The sequence below is a fragment of the Gadus chalcogrammus genome, chromosome 7 (genome assembly GCF_026213295.1).
Source record: "Gadus chalcogrammus isolate NIFS_2021 chromosome 7, NIFS_Gcha_1.0, whole genome shotgun sequence".
Lineage (NCBI taxonomy): Eukaryota > Metazoa > Chordata > Actinopteri > Gadiformes > Gadidae > Gadus > Gadus chalcogrammus.
The window spans coordinates 32,905,982-32,928,022 of NC_079418.1; the positions used below are offsets into that span (position 1 = coordinate 32,905,982).

At 53.1% G+C, this 22,041-nt stretch overlaps 1 protein-coding gene across 1 annotated transcript in view; it reads left to right on the plus strand.

Annotated features, from left to right (window-relative positions):
• Positions 1-22,041, plus strand: part of gabra3 (gamma-aminobutyric acid type A receptor subunit alpha3) — a 50,537-nt gene that overhangs the window by 17,898 nt on the left and 10,598 nt on the right. Inside the window, exons 4-9 of the mRNA XM_056594942.1 lie at positions 1,640-1,707; positions 9,104-9,324; positions 11,057-11,139; positions 12,535-12,678; positions 17,863-18,015; positions 20,965-21,170. Of these exons, the coding sequence (XP_056450917.1) occupies positions 1,640-1,707; positions 9,104-9,324; positions 11,057-11,139; positions 12,535-12,678; positions 17,863-18,015; positions 20,965-21,170 (875 nt within the window). The remainder of the gene's footprint in view (positions 1-1,639; positions 1,708-9,103; positions 9,325-11,056; positions 11,140-12,534; positions 12,679-17,862; positions 18,016-20,964; positions 21,171-22,041) is intronic.

The following is a 22,041-nucleotide window of genomic DNA, read 5'->3' on the forward strand; positions in this document are numbered from 1 at the left end:
ACCGGGTTCTGAGGAGCTCAGAGAGATGAACTGGTTCTGAGGAGGTTCTCAGAGAGATGAACCGGTTCTGAGGAGCTCAGTGAGCCTGCTAGCTGGCGTATTCATGAGCTGCTACACTTGTCTGTGTTTTTGTAAATCCATGAAATGAACCCATTTCCACATCATGCATCATGGGCCGCATGATTCACCAAAGGGTTCCAGAGGAGCGTCGAGCTAATGCCATTAACAGCCTGGTTGTTTTATATTCCGGTCTATTCCGGGCCTCGTCCTCTGCATATGACCGCTGCCCGCCTGTTCTTTGTGTTCTGCTGTTCCCAGTCCACTTTCATCACACACTATTGAACTCTGTTGTTCCCAGTCTGCTGTTCCCAGTCCACTTTCATCACAGACTATTGAACTCAAGGCCGTTCCCCTAACGAGTGCTTTCTCGTTGTTTTCCATCGACCTGCTCCAGGATTAATACCCCTTTAATAAGTAGATCTCTTGTTAGGAGATTAAATATTCATTCTGCATTGACGGCTCTACAGGACTCGTTTGGATTCATTTGTGTTTCGGTTTGTGTTTATGCCGTTCTATTTTGCCAGAGAGCTACTTTACACAAACATACTTTTCCTCAACCTGTGCAAATTATCATAAATTAAAACCCAGCTTTTAAGTAGCAATAATACTATTCTAACATAACTGATATCTGGTCAGGGGACTTCGGGACTCTTTTGAAAGGCTATCTTCCCATCTTCTCGTCGGCCATGCTGTCGACATGGGAGGCGCTGTGTGCCCCACAACCAGCCGCTCGTCTCTGATGATAACTGGAGTCCGTTCTGGACAGCTAGGAGCCTAGCTCCCCAGCCAATAGGGCCCCGGGGGGCTCCGAGCAGGCTGGCCAATGGGAGAGCTCCAATTAGCGCTGGCTGTCATTATAGCGCTGTGTCTGGCTGAGTGGTGGAGCAGGCTGTACTCTGCCACAGGTCAACCAGCACCAGCCTGTGCCGTGGCTACCATTAGCTTCTCTCGTAGGAGACAAAAGCTGTGCCTGGGAAACCATATCAAGTACCATCTCTCTCTCTCTCTCTCTCTCTCTCTCTCTCTCTCTCTCTCTCTCTCTCTCTCTCTCTCTCTCTCTCTCTCTCTCTCTCTCTCTCTCTCTCTCTCTCTCTCTCTCTCTCTCTCTCTCTCACACACACGTCCTTGAAGATGTGTGGCTTTGTTAGCTTTTCTCTGTTTGTTTGAGGATATCGATCACAGTCTACAGAGTCCTTGGCAGCCGTCACTGACGGCTCTGTTGAATACTCCTCTGGGACGCTGAACCTCCTCTGTTGTTTCTGTTTGTTGTTGTTGCGGGGGACGTTCGGCTCCTCCCTGCCGCTCTGGGGTACTGTCTGCACATGGAGCTGACCTCTGAGCACCAGAGGAACGTCTCACACAGCAGCACCGCCCGCCGGAGGCCCTCCTCCGCTCAGCTGGGTTTGAACAACCTTCTGTCCAGCATTAACTCGTTGATCGCATCCCTCGAGAGTCGCTCGTTAGACGATGCAAATAACACAGAGTGATCAGCGTGAGCCTCGTCTTGTTGCTTAAGAAGTGACCAGGTGTGGATGTTTCCTGACGCCAGCCCTTCTCTTTCCCTCTGTGGTGCCGTCAGAGAGCGTGACGGAGGTGAGGACCAACATCTACGTCACCAGTTTCGGACCGGTGTCCGACACAGACATGGTGAGCTCTCTTCCTCCTTCCACCTCTCTCTCTCTCTCTCACTCACTCTCTCTCTCTCACTCTCTCTCTCTCTCTCTCCCTCTCTCCCTCTCTCTCTCCCACCTCTCTCTCCTCCTGTCTGTTTTCCTATCGATCAACTCATTCTGTGCAGACACATTTTCTGTCCGCTGAATTTCCTAGCTTGGATTAATAAAACACTATCTTATGTTGGAGAGGAATATTGGAAAATACAACCCAAAAAAATGTCACTTCCCTCTGCTCCCTCTATGATAAGGCTGTGTTCACATGTGACAGACAAGATGGATACTCTGAACTGAACCAATCAGGGAAGAGATTCCCTGATAGGGTACCCTGGAGTTCTCGCTAGAGCACAATTGGAATTTTCTCAGCAAGTCACTCTGGGAACGAGCAATATACTCACTCCCCGATTTCCCTGGCCCAGAACATTAACCAATCACATCGGTGTATCTGATAGGATACGTCACCCCTTGTATTCTTCTGATTGGTCGTGGTGTTATCCAATTGCGTGCAGTGATATTTGAAAATGCATGCTTGGTGTTTTCATTACTCGTTGCCAGACCCTACAGCTTTCTAGATGCGGGTCTGGATTTCCAGGCATCAAATGACTCTCACTATTACAGCTCTTAAATCGTACCTGCAGCACATCTAACCTTCCTCAAATCATTCTCTCGACCTGCTCAACTTTTGAATGCCTTGCCATTTTAAACCTCCGACCGGGTGGGGTAGGAACGGCTCGCTTGTGAACAACATTTCTTTCCTCATTCATTATCCACTATGGCCGAGACAACCCCCACTACGAAGCTTTACTCGTTGTGGGGGAACCGACGGCGTAGGAGAGCCCAACGCCGTCGGTTAAGGTTCGTGATATGGATCCTAAACGATGTACTTAATAAGCACAACGTATACATCCTCCACTACAGTATGAATAAGAGATCGAAATGATAAATATTACAGATAGAAACGGGCTTTGTTGCTGAAACACCCCCCCGCTCATTGTTGCCACATAGTTGCATCAGGTTAAGAGTAAATATGAGGTCGTGATCAATCGTCCTGTTTGCAGACCGCCCGCCCCCCCCCCCCCCCCCAGGGGGTCCGAGTCTGGCCGGTGGGCCAGAGCCGCCACCGCCCCGGTTCCCCACGAGTACCTCGAGGAAAAGATCCACCGCTCTTCCTCCCACAGAGTCCAGCTGTGTGTGTGTGTGTGTGTGTGTGTGTGTGTGTGTGTGTGTGTGTGTGTGTGTGTGTGTGTGTGTGTGTGTGTGTGTGTGTGTGTGTTTTTGGAGTTGGTTTGTTTCCATGGTTACAGTGTACGACAGTTGTGGCAGACTTTACAATCACCGGAATTGGTAGGAGTATGTTTTTCACAAATGTCAAATAAAAGATTATGGAGAGAGAGAGAGAGAGAGAGAGAGAGAACGGGGGGGGAGAGAGAGAGAACGGGGGGGAGAGAGAGAGAAAACGGGGGGGGAGAGAGAGAAAACGGGGGGGAGAGAGAGAAAACGGTGGGGGAGAGAGAGTGAGAACGGTGGGGGAGAGACAGTGAGAAGAGGGGGAGAGAGAGAGTGAGAACGGTGGGGGAGAGACAGTGAGAAGAGGGGGAGAGAGAGAGTGAGAAGGGGAGGAGAGAGAGAGCAAGCGAGAGAAAGAGAGAGATGGATGGATGGATATGAGCGACTATGTCCCAACAACAAGAGCGATCAACCCCAGTTGAAGCCCCGACCAGCCTTAGGACCACAGAACCCCAACGGCTGTAGTCTGTCCCCAGTCCGTCCCCCAGTCCGTCCGCAGCAGAGCGGCGGCGTTTTGCATCCATTACATCAGCCCCCAGCCCCCAGCCCCCAGCCTCTAGCCTCTAGCCCCCAGCCTCTAGCCCCCAGCCTCTAGCCCCCAGCCTCTAGCCCCCAGCCTCTAGCCCCCAGCCTCCAGCCTCCAGCCTCCAGCCTCCAGCCTCCAGCCTCCAGCCTCCAGCCTCCAGCCTCTAGCCTCTAGCCTCTAGCCTCTAGCCTCTAGCCTCTAGCCTCTAGCCTCTAGCCTCTAGCCTCTAGCATCTAGCCTCCAGCCTCCAGCCTCTAGCCTCTAGCCTCTAGCCTCTAGCCTCCAGCCTCCAGCCTCCAGCCCCCAGCCTCTAGCCCCCAGCCCCCAGCCTCCAGCCCCCAGCCCCCAGCCTCATACGTCGGCCTCAAGCCTCATACGTAGCCCCCTAGTCTCTAGCTCTGCCACCCCTAGCCTGGTACGTCTGCTTCTAGTCTCTAACCTCTAGCCCCTAGCCTCATACGTAGCCCCCTAGTCTCTAGCTCCAACACCCGAGCCCCTAGCCTCGTACGTCGGCCCTAGATGAGGTCTGAGCCACGACGCCTCCTCTCGCTGAGTCCCGGTACGGGTGTTAACATCTCCAAGCCGGTCGGGGTTAGCCGTGTCCCGGGGTTAGCCGTGTCCCGGGGTTAGCCGTGTCCCGGGGTTAGCTGCTCCCCGGGGCTAGCTGCTCCCCGGGGTTAGCTGCTCCCCGGGGCTAGCTGCTCCCCGGGGTTAGCTGCTCCCCGGGGTTACTGATCTGTGTTGTCCAGAGCTCCGCCCGTGAACACTGACTGGCCCACGCTGCTGCTCCTGTTGATTTGAGTTCCTTTATTTTTTGTTCCTGGAATGTTCCGGGTCTCTGGAGCGTGTCCACTCCCGGGCGGCGGAGCGTCTCCACACCTCGGAGCAGGAGGAGATAATGGGAACAACGAGGCAGGAGACGCCCGCGGAGCACACAGAAGGAACAAACAAACGACTACCTCGTCAACAAACTAGAGCAAATAAAGCATTCATCGTCTCGGGCTGATTAGCAGAATACATTTACATTTACATAAGCCATTATCAGAATTGTTTAGTGGTAGGAGGAACAGTTTATGTTTAAGGAAGGCCCTAATAGTGAAGCGATTGCTTTTTAGGGTAAGATAGCCGAGTTGCGAGGGTTTGATTCTCGACCGCGGAGGTTCTGGGTTCCTTACCTCTTAGGAGCAGGTAGGGGTTAGACAGTACAGAGACAGGTCATTAAGGGGCAGGTAGGGGTTAGACAGTACAGAGACAGGTCATTATGGAGCAGGTAGGGGTTAGACAGTACAGAGACAGGTCATTAAGGGGCAGGTAGGGGTTAGACAGTCCAGAGACAGGTCATTAAGGAGCAGGTAGGGGTTAGACAGTACAGAGACAGGTCATTAAGGAGCAGGTAGGGGTTAGACAGTACAGAGACAGGTCATTGAGGAGCAGGTAGGGGTTAGACAGTACAGACAGGTCATTAAGGAGCAGGTAGGGGTTAGACAGTACAGAGACAGGTCATTAAGGAGCAGGTAGGGGTTAGACAGTACAGAGACAGGTCATTAAGGGGCAGGTAGGGGTTAGACAGTACAGAGACAGGTCATTAAGGAGCAGGTAGGGGTTAGACAGTACAGAGACAGGTCATTAGGAGCAGGTAGGGGTTAGACAGTACAGAGATAGGCCATTAAGTAGGGGATAGGACATCTTGCTACAGGTAGACCGTGACCATTAGAGAGTGAACCAAAACCCTTTTGGTTCAGAATCAAACCAGCGAACCACTAGATCAGTGTTTTCATTGTTTCTCATGTACCAACATGCCTCATTAGTCCAGATCAAACCCCCCTTCATCTACAGCCGACCACAAAGGTTATCCTTTGTCATAATAGAACACTATTATAATCTATCAACAGTATTCATATTGTAGTGCCACAGGGGTTCAAAATAGAAGCTGAGGCTTCTTTTATTTCTGCTCATTACTTTGTTGACCAACAAAACATTGTTCATAGTCAAGCCGTGTATGACAGTCTTTTTGTTTTAATCCCACTGGCTCCAGTGACACTGCAGCCCAGTCACACTGAAAGCACTTCACATACCGTGACAACAGAGACACTGAGATGGTCGATTCGCTAGAAGACACTCATTAGACCGTTAACCGAGGATTATTTGTAAAGAATTAAGTTGCATTAAGGAAGAATATGAAACTGTTCAGAGATCAGAATGAATTTTACAGTCAAGGAGCCTGCCTCAGAATGAGCAGAAACGTGGAAGTTGCACATAATTATAGCATAAGGTATCTAATTAGGTGGTGAATGGGGATGAGATTACTATTCATGGCCGGGCCCGATAGTTACGGAGTCATTCAGGTGACGTGAATGTCTTATTAAGATGAGTTTAAATGAAGTGTCACTTTCTATTCTGGTTCACCGGGGGGGGGGGGGGGGGGGGGAGGTTAGATAGTCAAACTCCTGCCCCCCTCCCTGGTTTCATTAGGCAGTCTGTTGGAGCGATGGTCTGCAGGCTCCCTCTCCAAGGAAGATCAATCACTGTGTCCCTGAAGAGCCAGCGGGCCCCCGGTCCCAATGAGCTGACCCTTGGACGCCTCACCCCTGCTGGCCCCATCCTCCCGCTCGGGAACGCACCGCTGGCAGTGGCCTCCTCGCCCCCGCTTTCAGAGATAAGCCCCCCCCTCTTCCCTTCCCTTGAAACCTGCAACCAACAACAAAACACAAATACTGAACTTCACTGACTGAACTTTTACTCTCCGTTACCACGCCCGCTACAGGTTAGCACACCGCTAGTACAGGGGCCAGTGAGCACAACGCTAGTACAGGGGCCAGTGAGCACAACGCTAGCACACGGCCCAGTGAGCGCAACGCTAGCACACGGGCCAGTTAGCGCACAGCTAGCACACGGGCCAGTGAGCGCACCGCTAGCAAACGGCCCAGTGAGCGCAACGCTAGCACACGGGCCAGTGAGTGCACAGCTAGCAAACGGGCCAGTGAGCGCACAGCTAGCACACGGGCCAGTTAGCGAACAGCTAGCACACGGGCCAGTTAGCGCACAGCTAGCACACGGGCCAATTAGCGCACAGCTAGCACACGGGCCAGTTAGCGAACAGCTAGCACACGGGCCAGTTAGCGCACAGCTAGCACACGGGCCAATTAGCGCACAGCTAGCACACGGGCCAGTTAGCGCACAGCTAGCACACGGGCCAGTAACGCACAGCTAGCACACGGGCCAGTTAGGGCACAGCTAGCACACGGGCCAGTTAGCGCACAGCTAGCACACGGGCCAGTCAGCGCACAGCTAGCACACGGGCCAGTTAGCGCACAGCTAGCACACGGGCCAGTTAGCGCACAGCTAGCACACGGGCCAGTTAGCGCACAGCTAGCACACGGGCCAGTTAGCGCACAGCTAACACACGACACATTGGCACACATGTCAGTCGCTCAATATGATCCTTAAAAGTTGCAATCTGTTAAATTTGTTCTAGAGTGAGATTAAGTGGACGTATGCCGGTCAATGCTGTTGGCGTTTCCTTACCTCTCTCTTCTCCAAGCAGCCAGTTGGAGGCTGAGCATCACAGCAATAGTGGATAGACCCATTCACCCATTGTCGCATCAACTTCCAGCAGATACATCCATAAGTGGTCCTTTTTATCTTCAATAACGTGAGTTACAATATAATGTATAGCAAGTCACATTATACATAACATAGGACGGCCACCTCACCCGTCTCTGTAGGACCTTCTCTCACAGGAGCAGTGGTTTGTTGGGCTGTGATTGAAGGGCAGCTGAACACCGTTAGCAATAAGGAGGCGGGACTTAGACACAATGAGACTCGTCATTGGCCGGTTTTTGCTGATACTGTTTACAATGAAATTAGAGCCAAACAGATAATGCCGCTGGGTAACAAGGACAACTATAACCCAAAGACAGTTCTTGATGTTAGTCAGCACATCTGTTTCCCCCAATACCTCTTTGAGGGCTAAGTACATCCATATCCTGCTAGCCTCCTAGTCCAGGTCCTGGCTGGAGCTCTGTGTACTGTACACGACGACCACAATGAACCACAGAGGGAGGCTGAGAAGCATCAAGCTCCCTCCGTCTTGGGCCAGCAGCTCCCGTGTACTACAGCTCTGCAGCCCCACACAGCTCTTTGATGGCAGAGGCATGGGCTTTATGGCTAATCTCCATGTGATTCAATCATTACAGATGAAAGAGAACAAGTTAATACTGCTGCTGGGGTCCGCTAAACACCGCCGAGGAGCCGGCTCCCGCAACGGAAAAGAAGAAGAGGAAAAAAGACGATAAAAGTGAAGAATTGGCCACGGGAGAGAAAGGCAATTAAAGAGGCAGAATATCCGCAGAAAGAGAGGCGGGGCGGGGGGGGGGGGTGGACTTACTTCTTGGTTAATTAGCGCGCCCCGTCCCTCCGCGGGGAGTGCGTGTGCGTCGGGGGGCTGTCGGCTGCCCGGCCGCGGCCCGCTGTAAGGTGAAGACAGATGGGATGTCTCTGTGACGGGGCGTGTGTAGGACAGTAATGGGACGCCCGGGGTCACGGCTTGGCTCAATGCTGCGCTGCTCCAGGACTCCTCGTATCGACGTGCTCCCATGTCGGCTGCAGGGCTACATGCTGCTCCTGTACGGCTCGATAGACGTGGCGGGAGAGAGGGGCGTGCTCCCAGATCCACCTCCGCCTGGGACCCAGGGCTGGAGAGCTCTGTCCGCTCGGAGCGCGCCGGGCCCTGCTTTAAGAAGCCTGATGGGATGGGTTTCATCCGTTTTTATGGTATACTTGTTGTGTCTCCAAGGAGCTAAGTCGTACTTTGCACATCAAAAAGTACACAATGATGAAAGTTTCCCTCACTCAGAATCGCTGATATCCATTAAAAATCGTTTTGAAATAAAGATGCTTTCACAGCTCTATGGAGGGTTGGCGTAGCAACTGCCTCATTCATCTTCCCTCTCCATCTCACTGTCCTCCCCCTCGCACTCGCTCTCTTTCTCCCAACACTGTCTCTGTGTTTTGTATCTCCCTGCCTGTCGCTCTCTGTCTCTCTCTGTCTCTCTCTCTCTCCCTCTCTCTCTCTCTCTCTCTCTCTCTCTCTCTCTCTCTGTCTCTCTCTCTCTCTCTCTCTCTCTCTCTCTGTCTGTCTCTCTCTGTCTCTCTCTCTCTCTCTGTCTCTCTCTCTCTCTCTCTCTCTCTCTCTCTCTCTCTCTCTCTCTCTCTCTCTCTCTCTCTCTCTCTCTCTCTCTCTCTCTCTCTATCCTTCTCTTCCTCTCCATCCCTCCCTCTCTCACTGGCCGTTCCTCTCTCGCCCATCTCCATCGCTCTCCCCCCCTCCCTCACTGTCCCACTCTGTCTCTCCCTCCTTCCGTCCTTCTCTCTCTCCCTCTCTCTCTCTTAATCTCTCTCTCACTCTCCCTTTCTCTCTCCCTCTCCCTATCATTCTCTCCCTCTCTCCCCCTCCCTCTCCCCCCTCTCTCCTACACCTCCTCCTTATCTTTTTCTCTCTCTCCCCTCTCCCCCTCCCTCCTTACCTCTCTCGCCCTCCCCCCTCTCTCCCCCTCTCCAGGAGTACACCATTGACGTGTTCTTCCGCCAGAGCTGGCGTGACGAGCGGCTGAAGTTCGACGGGCCGATGCAGGTGCTGCCGCTCAACAACCTGCTGGCCAGCAAGATCTGGACCCCCGACACCTTCTTCCACAACGGGAAGAAGTCCGTGGCCCACAACATGACCACGCCCAACAAGCTGCTCCGGCTGGTGGACAACGGAACCCTGCTCTACACCATGAGGTGGGCGGAGCCTCAGGGAGGGGCGGAGCCTCAGGGAGGGGCGGAGCGGTGTGGGCGGGGGGGGTGGTGGAGTGGGTGGTGTGGTGTAGTGGGTGTTGGGGGGTGTAGTGGGTGTTGGGTGGTGTAGGGGGTGGTGTGGTGTGTGGTGTAGGGGGTGGTGTGGTTGATGGTGTGGTGGTGTGGTGTGGTGGTGTAGTGGGTGGTGTAGTGGCTCCCATCGTGCATAATTTTTCTGCGGTCAGGTTTGTAATGGTCCAATAGATAGTCAGAGCAGCTCTGTAATTACAGGTCGTCCAATCAGGCCAGAACCAATACTGTCTGTTGTTGTTCTGGGCGGGTTGTTAAAGGGGACATATTATCCCACCAGGTGTGAGCATGATTAGCCTTACAAGCCGTTTCGAAAATCTGCCCCATATGACATCACTAGTGGGCGTGTCTAGATCTGTGCTGGATAGATGAGCAACGTTTACTTCAGTCCACTGGGTAGGCTGGTAGACTGATCTATCAGCACACATCTAGGTGGACACGCCCACTAGTGACGTCATATGGGGCAGATTTTCGAAACGGCTTGTAAGGCTAATCACGCTCACACCTGGTGGGATAATATGTCCCCTTTAAATGTTGAATCTTTATTTAACCTCCACCCCCCCCCCCCCCCCCTCCGCTGCGTGTCACAATCAGGGGCTGATGCTCCGAAGCACGTCCCGGTTCGGAGGTTAATCTGCAAGAAAAGATTCCCTTTTAATTCTGATGCAAAGCGGCGCTGGAAAAACAAAGCTCACGGAGGACGGCGCCGCGTTGACAACGCCGCCGCGTCGACGGCGGCAGCGAGTAGCGCCTCCACACGGCGCATTAATCCCAGATCTGAGGTTCTCCGGGAGACAGCCAAGACACGGATTTAAGGCTCCTGACGGCTTCTCCCGAACGCGGCACAGCGCCGGAGAACGCGCTAAGCCTCTCCTCCACGGAGAGGGGGGGGCAGGGAGGAGGCTGACAGGGGGGGGGGCTGGGGGGTCGGCTCCCCCCCCACCTCCAGGGAGAGGGGGGGGCAGGGAGGAGGCTGACAGGGGGAGGCTGGGGTGTTGCCCCCCACCCGCTGTCAGTGGAGGAGGGGGGGGGGAAGGAGGCTGGGGTGTCAGCCGCCCTCTCCCCCCCAGGTGGAGCGGGGGGGGGCAGGGAGGAGGCCGGGGAGGTCGGCCTGTCTCCCCCGCCCCATGTGACCCGTCCCGGCGGCCGACCGTAGGGCTCACCTTGGGGAGCTCACCTGGCGGGCCGTTGGATTGGACCTCCTCCATACCCACCGCACCCTGAAACAGACGGGACTTAAACGTTCAAAGCAAATCTCCAATAAAGGCAAAACATGCCTCCCGTATTCTTACAGTGCACGTGGAGTAGTGGTGTGTAGACCAGTGTCCTCCATCAAACGATGCTCCCACCATAGGATCACCTTATTCTACACCAGAACTCACTCCATGGTCACAGTGTGTTTTGATACTGTATTATAACGTCCTTATTGGGGATCTCAGGGGTACAGTATGTGTATTTTACACCACTACTACACCGCGGATCGTCATGCGCAGAACCACATGGTAGCAAAATCTGATAGGAAGAACACTGTGTTTAATTTATGTTGTGTGTTTCTGACTTTTTACTTTCCATTTATTTCCCTCCATCTCTCCCCCTCCCTTCCCCCCCTCCCCCTCCCTCCCCCTCCTGCCCCTCCCTCCCCCAGGCTGACCATCCATGCGGAGTGCCCCATGCATCTGGAGGACTTCCCCATGGACGCCCACGCCTGTCCCCTCAAGTTCGGCAGCTGTAAGATTCACAGAAAAAAAACTAACCAGAACTCCCCCAAACTCAGCCCAAAACACCCCCAAACTCAGCACGAACACCCCCAAAATAACCAGAACCCCCCCAAACTCAACACAAAACCCAGCAAACACATCACAATAGACACCCAGTATGAACGCAAAACACACCCAAACACACACAGAACCCCCACAAACCTCAACGCTAAACACATTCAAACACACAAAGAACACACAAACCTCAACGCTAAACACATTCAAACACACAAAGAACACACAAACCTCAACGCTAAACACATTCAAACACACAAAGAACACACAAACCTCAACACTCAACACAATCAAACCCACAAAGAACACACAAACCTCAACACTCAACACAATCAAACCCACAAAGAACACACAAACCTCAACACTCAACACAATCAAACCCACAAAGAACACACAAACCTCAACACTCAACACAATCAAACCCACAAAGAACACACAAACCTCAACACGCACCACTCACAGGGTGAGGCTCCACGCCTTAGAGAGATCTCCACGGGGCTCAACCCCCCTGTGGCCAGAAGGTACCAGGCTCCACCCTAACCCTAACCCTGTAGCCAGAAGGGTCCGGGCTCCAGCCCCCTGTAGTCAGAAGGGTCCGGGCTCCACCCCCCTGTAGCCAGAAGGGTCCGGGCTCCACCCCCCTGTAGCCAGAAGGGTCCGGGCTCCACCCCCCTGTAGCCAGAAGGGTCCGGGCTCCAGCCCCCTGTAGCCAGAAGGGTCCGGGCTCCACCCCCCTGTAGCCAGAAGGGTCCGTGCTCCACCCCCCTGTAGCCAGAAGGGTCCGGGCTCCACCCCCCTGTAGCCAGAAGGGTCCGGGCTCCACCCCCCTGTAGCCAGAAGGGTCCGGGCTCCACCCCCCTGTAGCCAGAAGGGTCCGGGCTCCACCCCCTGTAGCCAGAAGGGTCCGGGCTCCACCCCCTGTAGCCAGAAGGGTCCGGGCTCCACCCCCCAGGGCCCTTAGAGCTCTGGCCCTTTACCTGCTCCTATAAATCACCTGGGAGGAAAGCAGCAATCGATTAGTGAACTAGGTACAATAACATCCGGAGCCCTGGTGTAACGGGGTAACCCTACTCTACGAGCGTCCTTTATACGGCTGTTTAACGAGTCGATATAGTGAGCTACGTGATATAAATAGCTGCAGGTAGATGTGGCTCTATTGTGTCTTTGTCTCTGGCGAAGCGGCATGTGGGGTTTAATTGGTTCGTCCTGCATCTGGTTGAGAGTGGGGATTCATCACTGCCCCAGGACAATGGTGAGGGGGGGGGGGGGGGGGGCGGGGGGGCTGCAAATTACACTTCCCTTCCTGTCCTCATCCATCTTGCCTCCCCCGTCACTCCCCCCTCTCCCCCAGATGCGTACACCAATAACGAGGTCATCTATCTGTGGACCAAGGGGGACGAGAGGTCCGTCTCGGTGGCGGAGGACGGCTCCCGGCTCAACCAGTACGATCTACTGGGCCACGAGTTTGGGAAGGAGACCATAAGCTCCAGCACAGGTAGGCGGGACCCGGGGCTGTCCATCACACACACGCCCCCCCCCCCCCCCCCCCCAAACCGGTCCGACGACCCAAGGCGTCCCTGGAGGATGGGATGAGTACTGCAGACGATAAGACAAGATAAGTCATTTATTCATCCCTGATCGGAGTGTGGGAGCCACAGCAGAACGTACCGGACAGTAATGATGAATAAATATGTACAGAACAAATACAGAACGATGAGCCGTAGCCATGTTAAGGTTACAGAGAGTTGAGGAGGACTTTGTTCACAGAAAAGGCTTCATTATTGATACAGTTTCAAAATGACCTAGCAAACTAAACCTAAAAAATATCAATCAAACTCCTTCCTTACTTCTGCTGATGAAGGGTATTGATGATGGATAGATGATCGATGCTTTGTGTTATCCGGCTTCCAGTCTTCCTCATCCGTGATTGGGCGTTCCTTTAACCACTAGAAGTTACGGAACAACAAAGTGTGTAGTTTGACATTGTTTGTTGTTGAGGAGAGCTGATGATTCTTTCTCAGCTCTGAGCCGATACAGAGGAGTGGAGGGGGGGCAGCTGTGGACCGCCGTAACCAGCCCGACTGGAAGGGAAATCCATGATGAGGCGATCATTAGCTCAGAGATAGTGATTCCAGAGAAGCGCCTCTGCCAGGATTGGCCTCGCAGGCTGGCTGCACGCCTGCTGGGTGATGTTAATTATCGCTGAAGTACAGGAACCTCCTACTGTAGGTCAATCACCAAACCTCTAACGACACCATCATTTGCAGCCAATTTACGTCAAGAAGTAAGTTCTGTCGATGAGTAAGAAGTGAGAAGTAAGTTCATCATCGCGGTAGAGCCGTTAGAGAGACCGGGATCATCTGATGGCACACGCAGCCTCTTTCATCACGTAGGGCTTGAATTGTATTTTGTGTGTGTATACGATACACACACAGTATGTATACACACTGTGTGTGTACACGATACACGCACAGTGTGTATACAATACACACTGTGTGTGTATACGATACACACTGTGTGTGTATACGATACACACACAGTGTGCAGGATGGTCTACCAGCAGGAAGGTTCTGGGTTTGAACCTGTGAGGATCGTGGAGCAGGATCCCGTTAAGGATCCCCCCTCAACCCGACCTGCTCGTTAAGGATCCCCCCTCAACCCGACCTGCTCGTTAAGGATCCCCCCTCCCCCCTACCTGCTCGTTAAGGTTCCCCCCTCCCCCCTACCTGCTCGTTAAGGTTCCCCCCTCCCCCCTACCTGCTCGTTAAGGTTCCCCCCTCCCCCCTACCTGCTCGTTAAGGATCCCCCCTCAACCCGACCTGCTCGTTAAGGATCCGCAGAATCGTACTGATGAATGTGCGACAGAGGCAGTAACCGGGGGCCCAGGGTCGGCGTGGCGGCAGCGGAGGTAATAATAATAATAATATAGTACAGTTTGTAGTACAGTATAGTTTATTTGTAGAGCATTTTACATTCGAATATCTCAAATTTTAAGAGAGATAAAAGGGTTGTTATAACATATAATACATATACAGTAAAAGACAAATTGGCAAAAGGCTTTTTAAAAAGATAAGTCTTAAGGTTTCGTAGTCTGTGGGGCCTTCAGGTGGTCAGGGAGGGCGTTTCATAGTCTGGGGGCAGCAGTGGAGAAAGTCTGATCGCCCACGGTGTGGATCTTGGTCTTGGGTGGTCTGAGGGTGTGTGCTGATGCAGAGCGAAGGGTGTGGAGGTGGTCTGGGGGTTGAGGAGCTCCTGGAGGTAGGTGGGGGCATGTCCGTGGATGCACTGGTGGGTTAGGAGGGAGACCTTGAATTCAGTTCTGAATGTGACAGGGATCTAGTGAAGGGATTTGAGGATGGGGGTGATGTGTTCATATTTGCGCACCCACATCATTGATCCTGGCAGCGCTGTTTTGTATGTGCTGGAGCTTCTGGATGCTCTTGCCAGAGACCCCAATGAGGAGTGCATTGCAGTAATCCGACCTGGAGGAGACAAAGGCGTGGACGAGCCTCTCTGAATCTGCCAGGGTGAGTGTAGGCCGGAGTTTGGCAATGTTATTGAGGTGGTAGAATGCGGCCTTGCGGAGGGGATTGATGTGGGTGTCATAATTTAGTTGCTGGTCCATTTTAACACCCAGGTTGGTGACAGATGTGGAAGGGGGAATGTTTTGGCCAGAGAAAGTGATGCTGGTGATGTGGGAGGAGCGGAGCTGATGTGTTGTGCCGATGAGGATGGCTTCTGCCTTAGGGCTGTTTAATTGAATAAAGTTGAGCCTCATCCACGCCTCTATCTCCTCCAGGCAGGTGGTCAGTGTGGATGTTGGCAGGGGGCAAGAAGGAGTGGGGGTGGTTCTGAGGTACAGCTGTGTGTCGTCAGCATAGCAATGGTAAGATAACCCATGCCTGCTGATGACGCTGCCCAGGGGGAGCATGTAGATGGAGAAAAGGGGTGGGCCCAACACCGAGCCCTGGGGGACACCGCAGTAGCATCGCCCGGCTGTTAGCATCGCCCGCCTGTTAGCATCGTCCGGGCGTTGCCATGGCTCCTCCGTCAGCATTGGTCGGCCGTTGCCATGGCTCCGCCGTCAGCATCGCCCGGCCGTTGCCATGACTCCTCTCTCCTGTGAGTTCTGTGAGTACGGCGCTCCCTCTGCCGCGATCAATCCTGATATTCCGGGGCTCCTGATTGGCCCAGCGGTAGGCAGGAATTATTCCAGGATAATGAGTAGCTTAAGGTTAGCATGCTGGGCGAGGACAGATAACGGCGCCAGGCTGGGTAATAGGCCGCCGCCTCGGGCAGCCGGTAATTACTGACAGGCTGCTTAGCGACTGACTCGGGCCGGGCCGCCTGAAGAGGTTTAACCTTTGAGGAGGAGACCGTTAGCCCCTTGGAGACGATGCTCCCGCTCTGTGGAGCGCGGGGAGGGGGGGCGGCTATCTGCTGCTGGAGGCGCTGACTCCAGCTTCTGTCTGGCTGTTAGGATGGGTTCTGTCTGGCTGTTAGGATGGGTTCTGTCTGGCTGTTAGGATGGGTTCTGTCTGGCTGTTAGGATGGGTTCTGTCTGGCTGTTAGGATGGGTTCTGTCTGGCTGTTAGGATGGGTTCTGTCTGGTCGTTAGGATGGGTTCTGTCTGGCTGTTAGGATGGGTTCTGTCTGGCTGTTAGGATGGGTTCTGTCTGGCTGTTAGGATGGGTTCTGTCTGGCTGTTAGGATGGGTTCTGTCTGGCTGTTAGGATGGGTTCTGTCTGGCTGTTAGGATGGGTTCTGTCTGGTCGTTAGGATGGGTTCTGTCTGGCTGTTAGGATGGGTTCTGTCTGGCTGTTAGGATGGGTTCTGTCTGGCTGTTAGGATGGGTTCTGTCTGGCTGTTAGGATGGGTTCTGTCTGGCTGTTAGGATGGGTTCTGTCTGGCTGTTAGGATGGGTTCTGTCTGGCTGTTAGGATGGGTTCTGTCCGGCTGTTAGGCCGGGTTCTGTCTTGTAGTTGGGGGGGGGGCGTAACGAGGGTCTCTGGCCCCTGGTAGGCACTCTGTGGAGGCCAGCGTTTGGCTGGATGGAAAACAGAGACCGGATGGGAGCTGAAGGGTTGGGCGGAAAACGTGGGGATTGAAATATGTTTCCATCCAAGATGATCCGCGCACCCCAAAAAAACCTAATCATTATTTGCAAATATGATTTGGAAACTGGAATCATTGCCTCTTCATCTGCGAATCAATCTCATGAAATCTCACATAATCCAACATGGTTTTAATAAGCCGTTCTGGACGACGGAAGATTTACTCATGTTTTGCTCTGCCTCTGTCCCTGTCCCTCACTCTCTCCCTCCTCCCACTCCACAGTGGAGTCGTAGTGAGGAGTCTGTCCCTCACTCTCTCCCTCCTCTCCACAGTGGAGTCGTAGTGAGGAGTCTGTCCCTCACTCTCTCCCTCCTCCCTCTCCACAGTGGAGTCGTAGTGAGGAGTCTGTCCCTCACTCTCTCCCTCCTCCCTCTCCATAGTGGAGTCGTAGTGAGGAGTCTGTCCCTCACTCTCTCCCTCCTCTCCACAGTGGAGTCGTAGTGAGGACCACGTCTGTCCCTCACTCTCTCCCTCCTCTCCACAGTGGAGTCGTAGTGAGGAGTCTGTCCCTCACTCTCTCCCTCCTCTCCACAGTGGAGTCGTAGTGAGGAGTCTGTCCCTCACTCTCTCCCTCCTCCTCTCCACAGTGGAGTCGTAGTGAGGACCACGTCTGTCCCTCACTCTCTCCCTCCTCTCCACAGTGGAGTCGTAGTGAGGAGTCTGTCCCTCACTCTCTCCCTCCTCCCTCTCCACAGTGGAGTCGTAGTGAGGACCACGTCTGTCCCTCACTCTCTCCCTCCTCCCTCTCCACAGTGGAGTCGTAGTGAGGAGTCTGTCCCTCACTCTCTCCCTCCTCCCTCTCCACAGTGGAGTCCGTAGTGAGGAGTCTGTCCCTCACTCTCTCCCTCCTCCCTCTCCACAGTGGAGTCGTAGTGAGGAGTCTGTCCCTCACTCTCTCCCTCCTCCCTCTCCACAGTGGAGTCGTAGTGAGGAGTCTGTCCCTCACTCTCTCCCTCCTCCCTCTCCACAGTGGAGTCGTAGTGAGGAGTCTGTCCCTCACTCTCTCCCTCCTCTCCACAGTGGAGTCGTAATGAGGACCACGTCTGTCCCTCACTCTCTCCCTCCTCCCTCTCCACAGTGGAGTCGTAGTGAGGAGTCTGTCCCTCACTCTCTCCCTCCTCCCTCTCCACAGTGGAGTCGTAGTGAGGAGTCTGTCCCTCACTCTCTCCCTCCTCCCTCTCCACAGTGGAGTCGTAGTGAGGACCACGTCTGTCCCTCACTATCTCTCTCCTCTCCACAGTGGAGTCGTAGTGAGGAGTCTGTCCCTCACTCTCTCCCTCCTCTCCACAGTGGAGTCGTAGTGAGGACCACGTCTGTCCCTCACTCTCTCCCTCCTCTCCACAGTGGAGTCGTAGTGAGGAGTCTGTCCCTCACTCTCTCCCTCCTCCCTCTCCACAGTGGAGTCGTAGTGAGGAGTCTGTCCCTCACTATCTCTCTCCTCTCCACAGTGGAGTCGTAGTGAGGACCACGTCTGTCCCTCACTATCTCCCTCCTCCCTCTCCACAGTGGAGTCGTAATGAGGACCACGTTTGTCCCTCACTCTCTCCCTCCTCCCTCTCCACAGGCGAGTACGTCGTGATGACCACCTACTTCCACCTGAAGAGGAAGATCGGTTACTTTGTGATCCAGACCTACCTGCCGTGCATCATGACCGTCATCCTGTCCCAGGTGTCCTTCTGGCTCAACAGAGAGTCCGTTCCCGCCCGCACCGTGTTCGGTAAGGGATCCACAAAGATCACTTTTTCCTCAATTAAATATCTACATTCCAAAATCGACCTGTATCTACTTGTGACATCCTAAGAGGGAGTGTCCGTATTGTGATGTGGTAAGTGGAGTCATGTGTGATGGATTCTTCAACTCCGTGGTTAGAACCAATGGACTGTACCAACCGGGGGGGCGGGGGGGGGAGTCTCCAGCTCGCGGATACTCCAGCTTTGTGGTTCCCAACCTGGGGGTCGGGGCCAATTTGGGGTCACCTAATTTGCATATTGGGCCCCAGGAGATTATCAATTTATAAGCTACTGTATGTATATTTAAAGATACATTTTTGGTTTTCAAAAAAAATATTTAAAAAGGTTTAAAGGTCTCATTAATGTCCTGTATATTTAAACGGATCACTTTATTATTCATAACCAGAAGCAAACTGCTGCTAATCCCTAAGGGGGGGGGGGGGGAGTCTGCCTGTGTTGATTCACCGCCAGACTCCCAGACCTAAAACTGGGGAGTCGCACTGGAAACACTTTCTGACATCCAAGCCAAAAGGTTGTGGGTTCGATCCCCCTTGACCAGAGTTTACCGAGGTGCCTTTGAGCACGACGCCGTAACCACCACATGCTCATTAAGGTTGCAGGTATTCAGACTGCAGCCTCTGACAACACGCAGCCAACCACAGACAGACCCCCGAGTTCTGCCCCCAGAAGGGGGGAGACGTGAGGGGGAGTGTGTTGTGGGGGGGAGAGGCTCCACGGGGTTTGAGTCCTGGGATTTATGTGAAGTACTTGTCACACAAGATTTATTTACAGTTACTCTAGCAATGAGAAAGAACGTCTAATTAAATACCGATTAGTTCGGGCGACAGTAAATTAATCTGGACAGACTGAGTTTGTCTTTGTGGAGCGGGGAGTGGGGGGGAGGGAGGGTGAGGGGGGGAGAGTTGTCTCGGGAGTGGGGGGGAGAATGTGAGGGAAAAGTGAGTGGGGGGAGAGGGGGGAGAGGGGGAGTGGTGAGGGGGGGAGACGTGAGGTGGGGACAGTTTTGTAGAAAAACATAAATAATAAATACACAAAGAGCACAGAGGATGAAACAGGAACAGGAGAACAGTGATGTGATCATACATTCCGCTCGTCATCTGGCTTCCTGTTTCACAATAAAAGACCCTTCATTCGCTGCCGTGCTATAATTACACCCGCCGTGATGTTTGTTTATCATGTCATGAGCTATCATAATATTATTGCTATTATTAGGTCAACATTATTGATAATTTTAAATTATATTATTATGGCTCAAATAGTAAGTTACACATGAATAAATAACTCAAGTTACGCTTGGCAGAGATGTTTAAATTCCAGCTGAAGAAGCCAAAAACAAAGTAGTAAACTTTTACTACAAATAAGAGTTATCCACGGTCTATAATAAGAGCGTTCCTTCTGTCCTGGCGTTCCTGAACCCTGCTTCACAAGAGGAGCGTAACAGGCCAATTAAACGACCCCCCCCCCCTCGGGGGCCCGTCGTCCTCCATGAGTCCGGCTGGCTGCCAGGGCCATGGTGTCCCTGTGAGGAACGCTGGGCGGCGTTCCAGGGGCCCCCAGACTGTGGTTCTGTCGCGCCCTGGCGTGGTGGCCCCGGCATGGTGGCCCCGGCGTGGTGGCCCCGGCGTGGTAGCCCCGAGGGGACACCAATCTCCACAGCTGGAGGGGCGCGCCTCCTCACCGCGGCCGTTGCCTCCCCCTGCGGAGGGCGTGGTCTCACGCAGGAGACAGAGGGGACAGAGGGGCCAGGGGCTAGGCTGTTACCACCTGTCTCTGTACTGTCTAACCCCTACCTGCTCCTTAATGACCTGTCTCTGTACTGTCTAACCCCTACCTGCTCCTTAATGACCTGTCTCTGGACTGTCTAACCCCTACCTGCTCCTTAATGACCTGTCTCTGTACTGTCTAACCCCTACCTGCTCCTTAATGACCTGTCTCTGTACTGTCTAACCCCTACCTGCTCCTTAACGACCTGTCTCTGTACTGTCTAACCCCTACCTGCTCCTTAACGACCTGTCTCTGTACTGTCTAACCCCTACCTGCTCCTTAACGACCTGTCTCTGTACTGTCTAACCCCTACCTGCTCCTTAACGACCTGTCTCTGTACTGTCTAACCCCTACCTGCTCCTTAATGACCTGTCTCTGTACTGTCTAACCCCTACCTGCTCCTTAACGACCTGTCTCTGTACTGTCTAACCCCTACCTGCTCCTTAACGACCTGTCTCTCTACTGTCTAACCCCTACCTGCTCCTTAATGACCTGTCTCTGTACTGTCTAACCCCTACCTGCTCCTTAATGACCTGTCTCTGTACTGTCTAACCCCTACCTGCTCCTTAATGACCTTTCTCTGTACTGTCTAACCCCTACCTGCTCCTTAATGACCTGTCTCTGTACTGTCTAACCCCTACCTGCTCCTTAATGACCTGTCTCTGTACTGTCTAACCCCTACCTGCTCCTTAATGACCTGTCTCTACTGTCTAACCCCTACCTGCTCCTAATGACCTGTCTCTGTACTGTCTAACCCCTACCTGCTCCTTAATGACCTGTCTCTGTACTGTCTAACCCCTACCTGCTCCTTAATGACCTTTCTCTGTACTGTCTAACCCCTACCTGCTCCTTAATGACCTGTCTCTACTGTCTAACCCCTACCTGCTCCTAATGACCTGTCTCTGTACTGTCTAACCCCTACCTGCTCCTTAATGACCTGTCTCTACTGTCTAACCCCTACCTGCTCCTAATGACCTGTCTCTGTGGACCGATGTGTGCTCCAGCAGCTGAACACACATTCAGAGTTGAGCTTGAAGGACTTTGCTCCCTCAGAAAGGATCCTGATCCCGGATCACCGCCCCCTTAACGGCCACAAAGCGAGGTACCACGCGTTGTGTAACTTGTGTAACGCGTTTGTGTCCTGTCTCCAGGCGTCACCACGGTGCTCACCATGACAACGCTGAGCATCAGCGCTCGGAACTCGCTGCCCAAGGTGGCGTACGCCACGGCCATGGACTGGTTCATGGCCGTGTGCTACGCCTTTGTCTTCTCCGCCCTCATCGAGTTCGCCACCGTCAACTACTTCACCAAGCGGAGCTGGGCTTGGGACGGCAAGAAGGAGGGCATGGAGATACGGGTGAGCCCCCGCCCCGACCACGGAGACATCAACGATGTTCACCTTCACCTCATGCAACGCACAGATCAGTGTTCACCTTCATCTCATACACCGTACAGATCAGTGTTCACCTTCACCTCATACACCGTACAGATCAGTGTTCACCTTCACCTCATGCACCGTACAGATCAGTGTTCACCTTCATCTCATACACCGTACAGATCAGTGTTCACCTTCACCTCATACACCGTACAGATCAGTGTTCACCTTCACCTCATAGGCCTACACCGTACAGATCAGTGTTCACCTTCACCTCATACACCGCACAGATCAGTGTTCACCTTCACCTCATGCAGTGTACAGATCAGTGTTGAGTGTTCACTGCCTGCAGCGTACAGATCCGTGTTTAGTGCTCACCTCATGCAGTGTTCAGATCCGTGTTTAGTGCTCACCTCATGCAGTGTTCAGATCCGTGTTTAGTGCTCACCTCATGCAGCATACAGATCCGTGTTTAGTGCTCACCTCATGCAGTGTTCAGATCCGTGTTTAGTGCTCACCTCATGCACTGTACAGATCAGTGTTTAGTGCTCACCTCATGCAGTGTTCAGATCCGTGTTTAGTGCTCACCTCATGCAGTGTTCAGATCAGTGTTTAGTGTTCACTGCCTGCAGTGTGGTGTATCACTCACGTCCAGATGTCACGTTTGTTCTCTTCATGAAAAGATTAGTTTGTTTTGCACTTCTAAACGTAGATATATAGGTATATACTGCATGTTCACGTTTAGATGTAAAGATGTGTCTGCATATATATTCACTAGATTTAAAGATGTATAAGATATATCCTCATATATATATTCACCCCTAGATGCAAAGATATATAGTTGATATATATT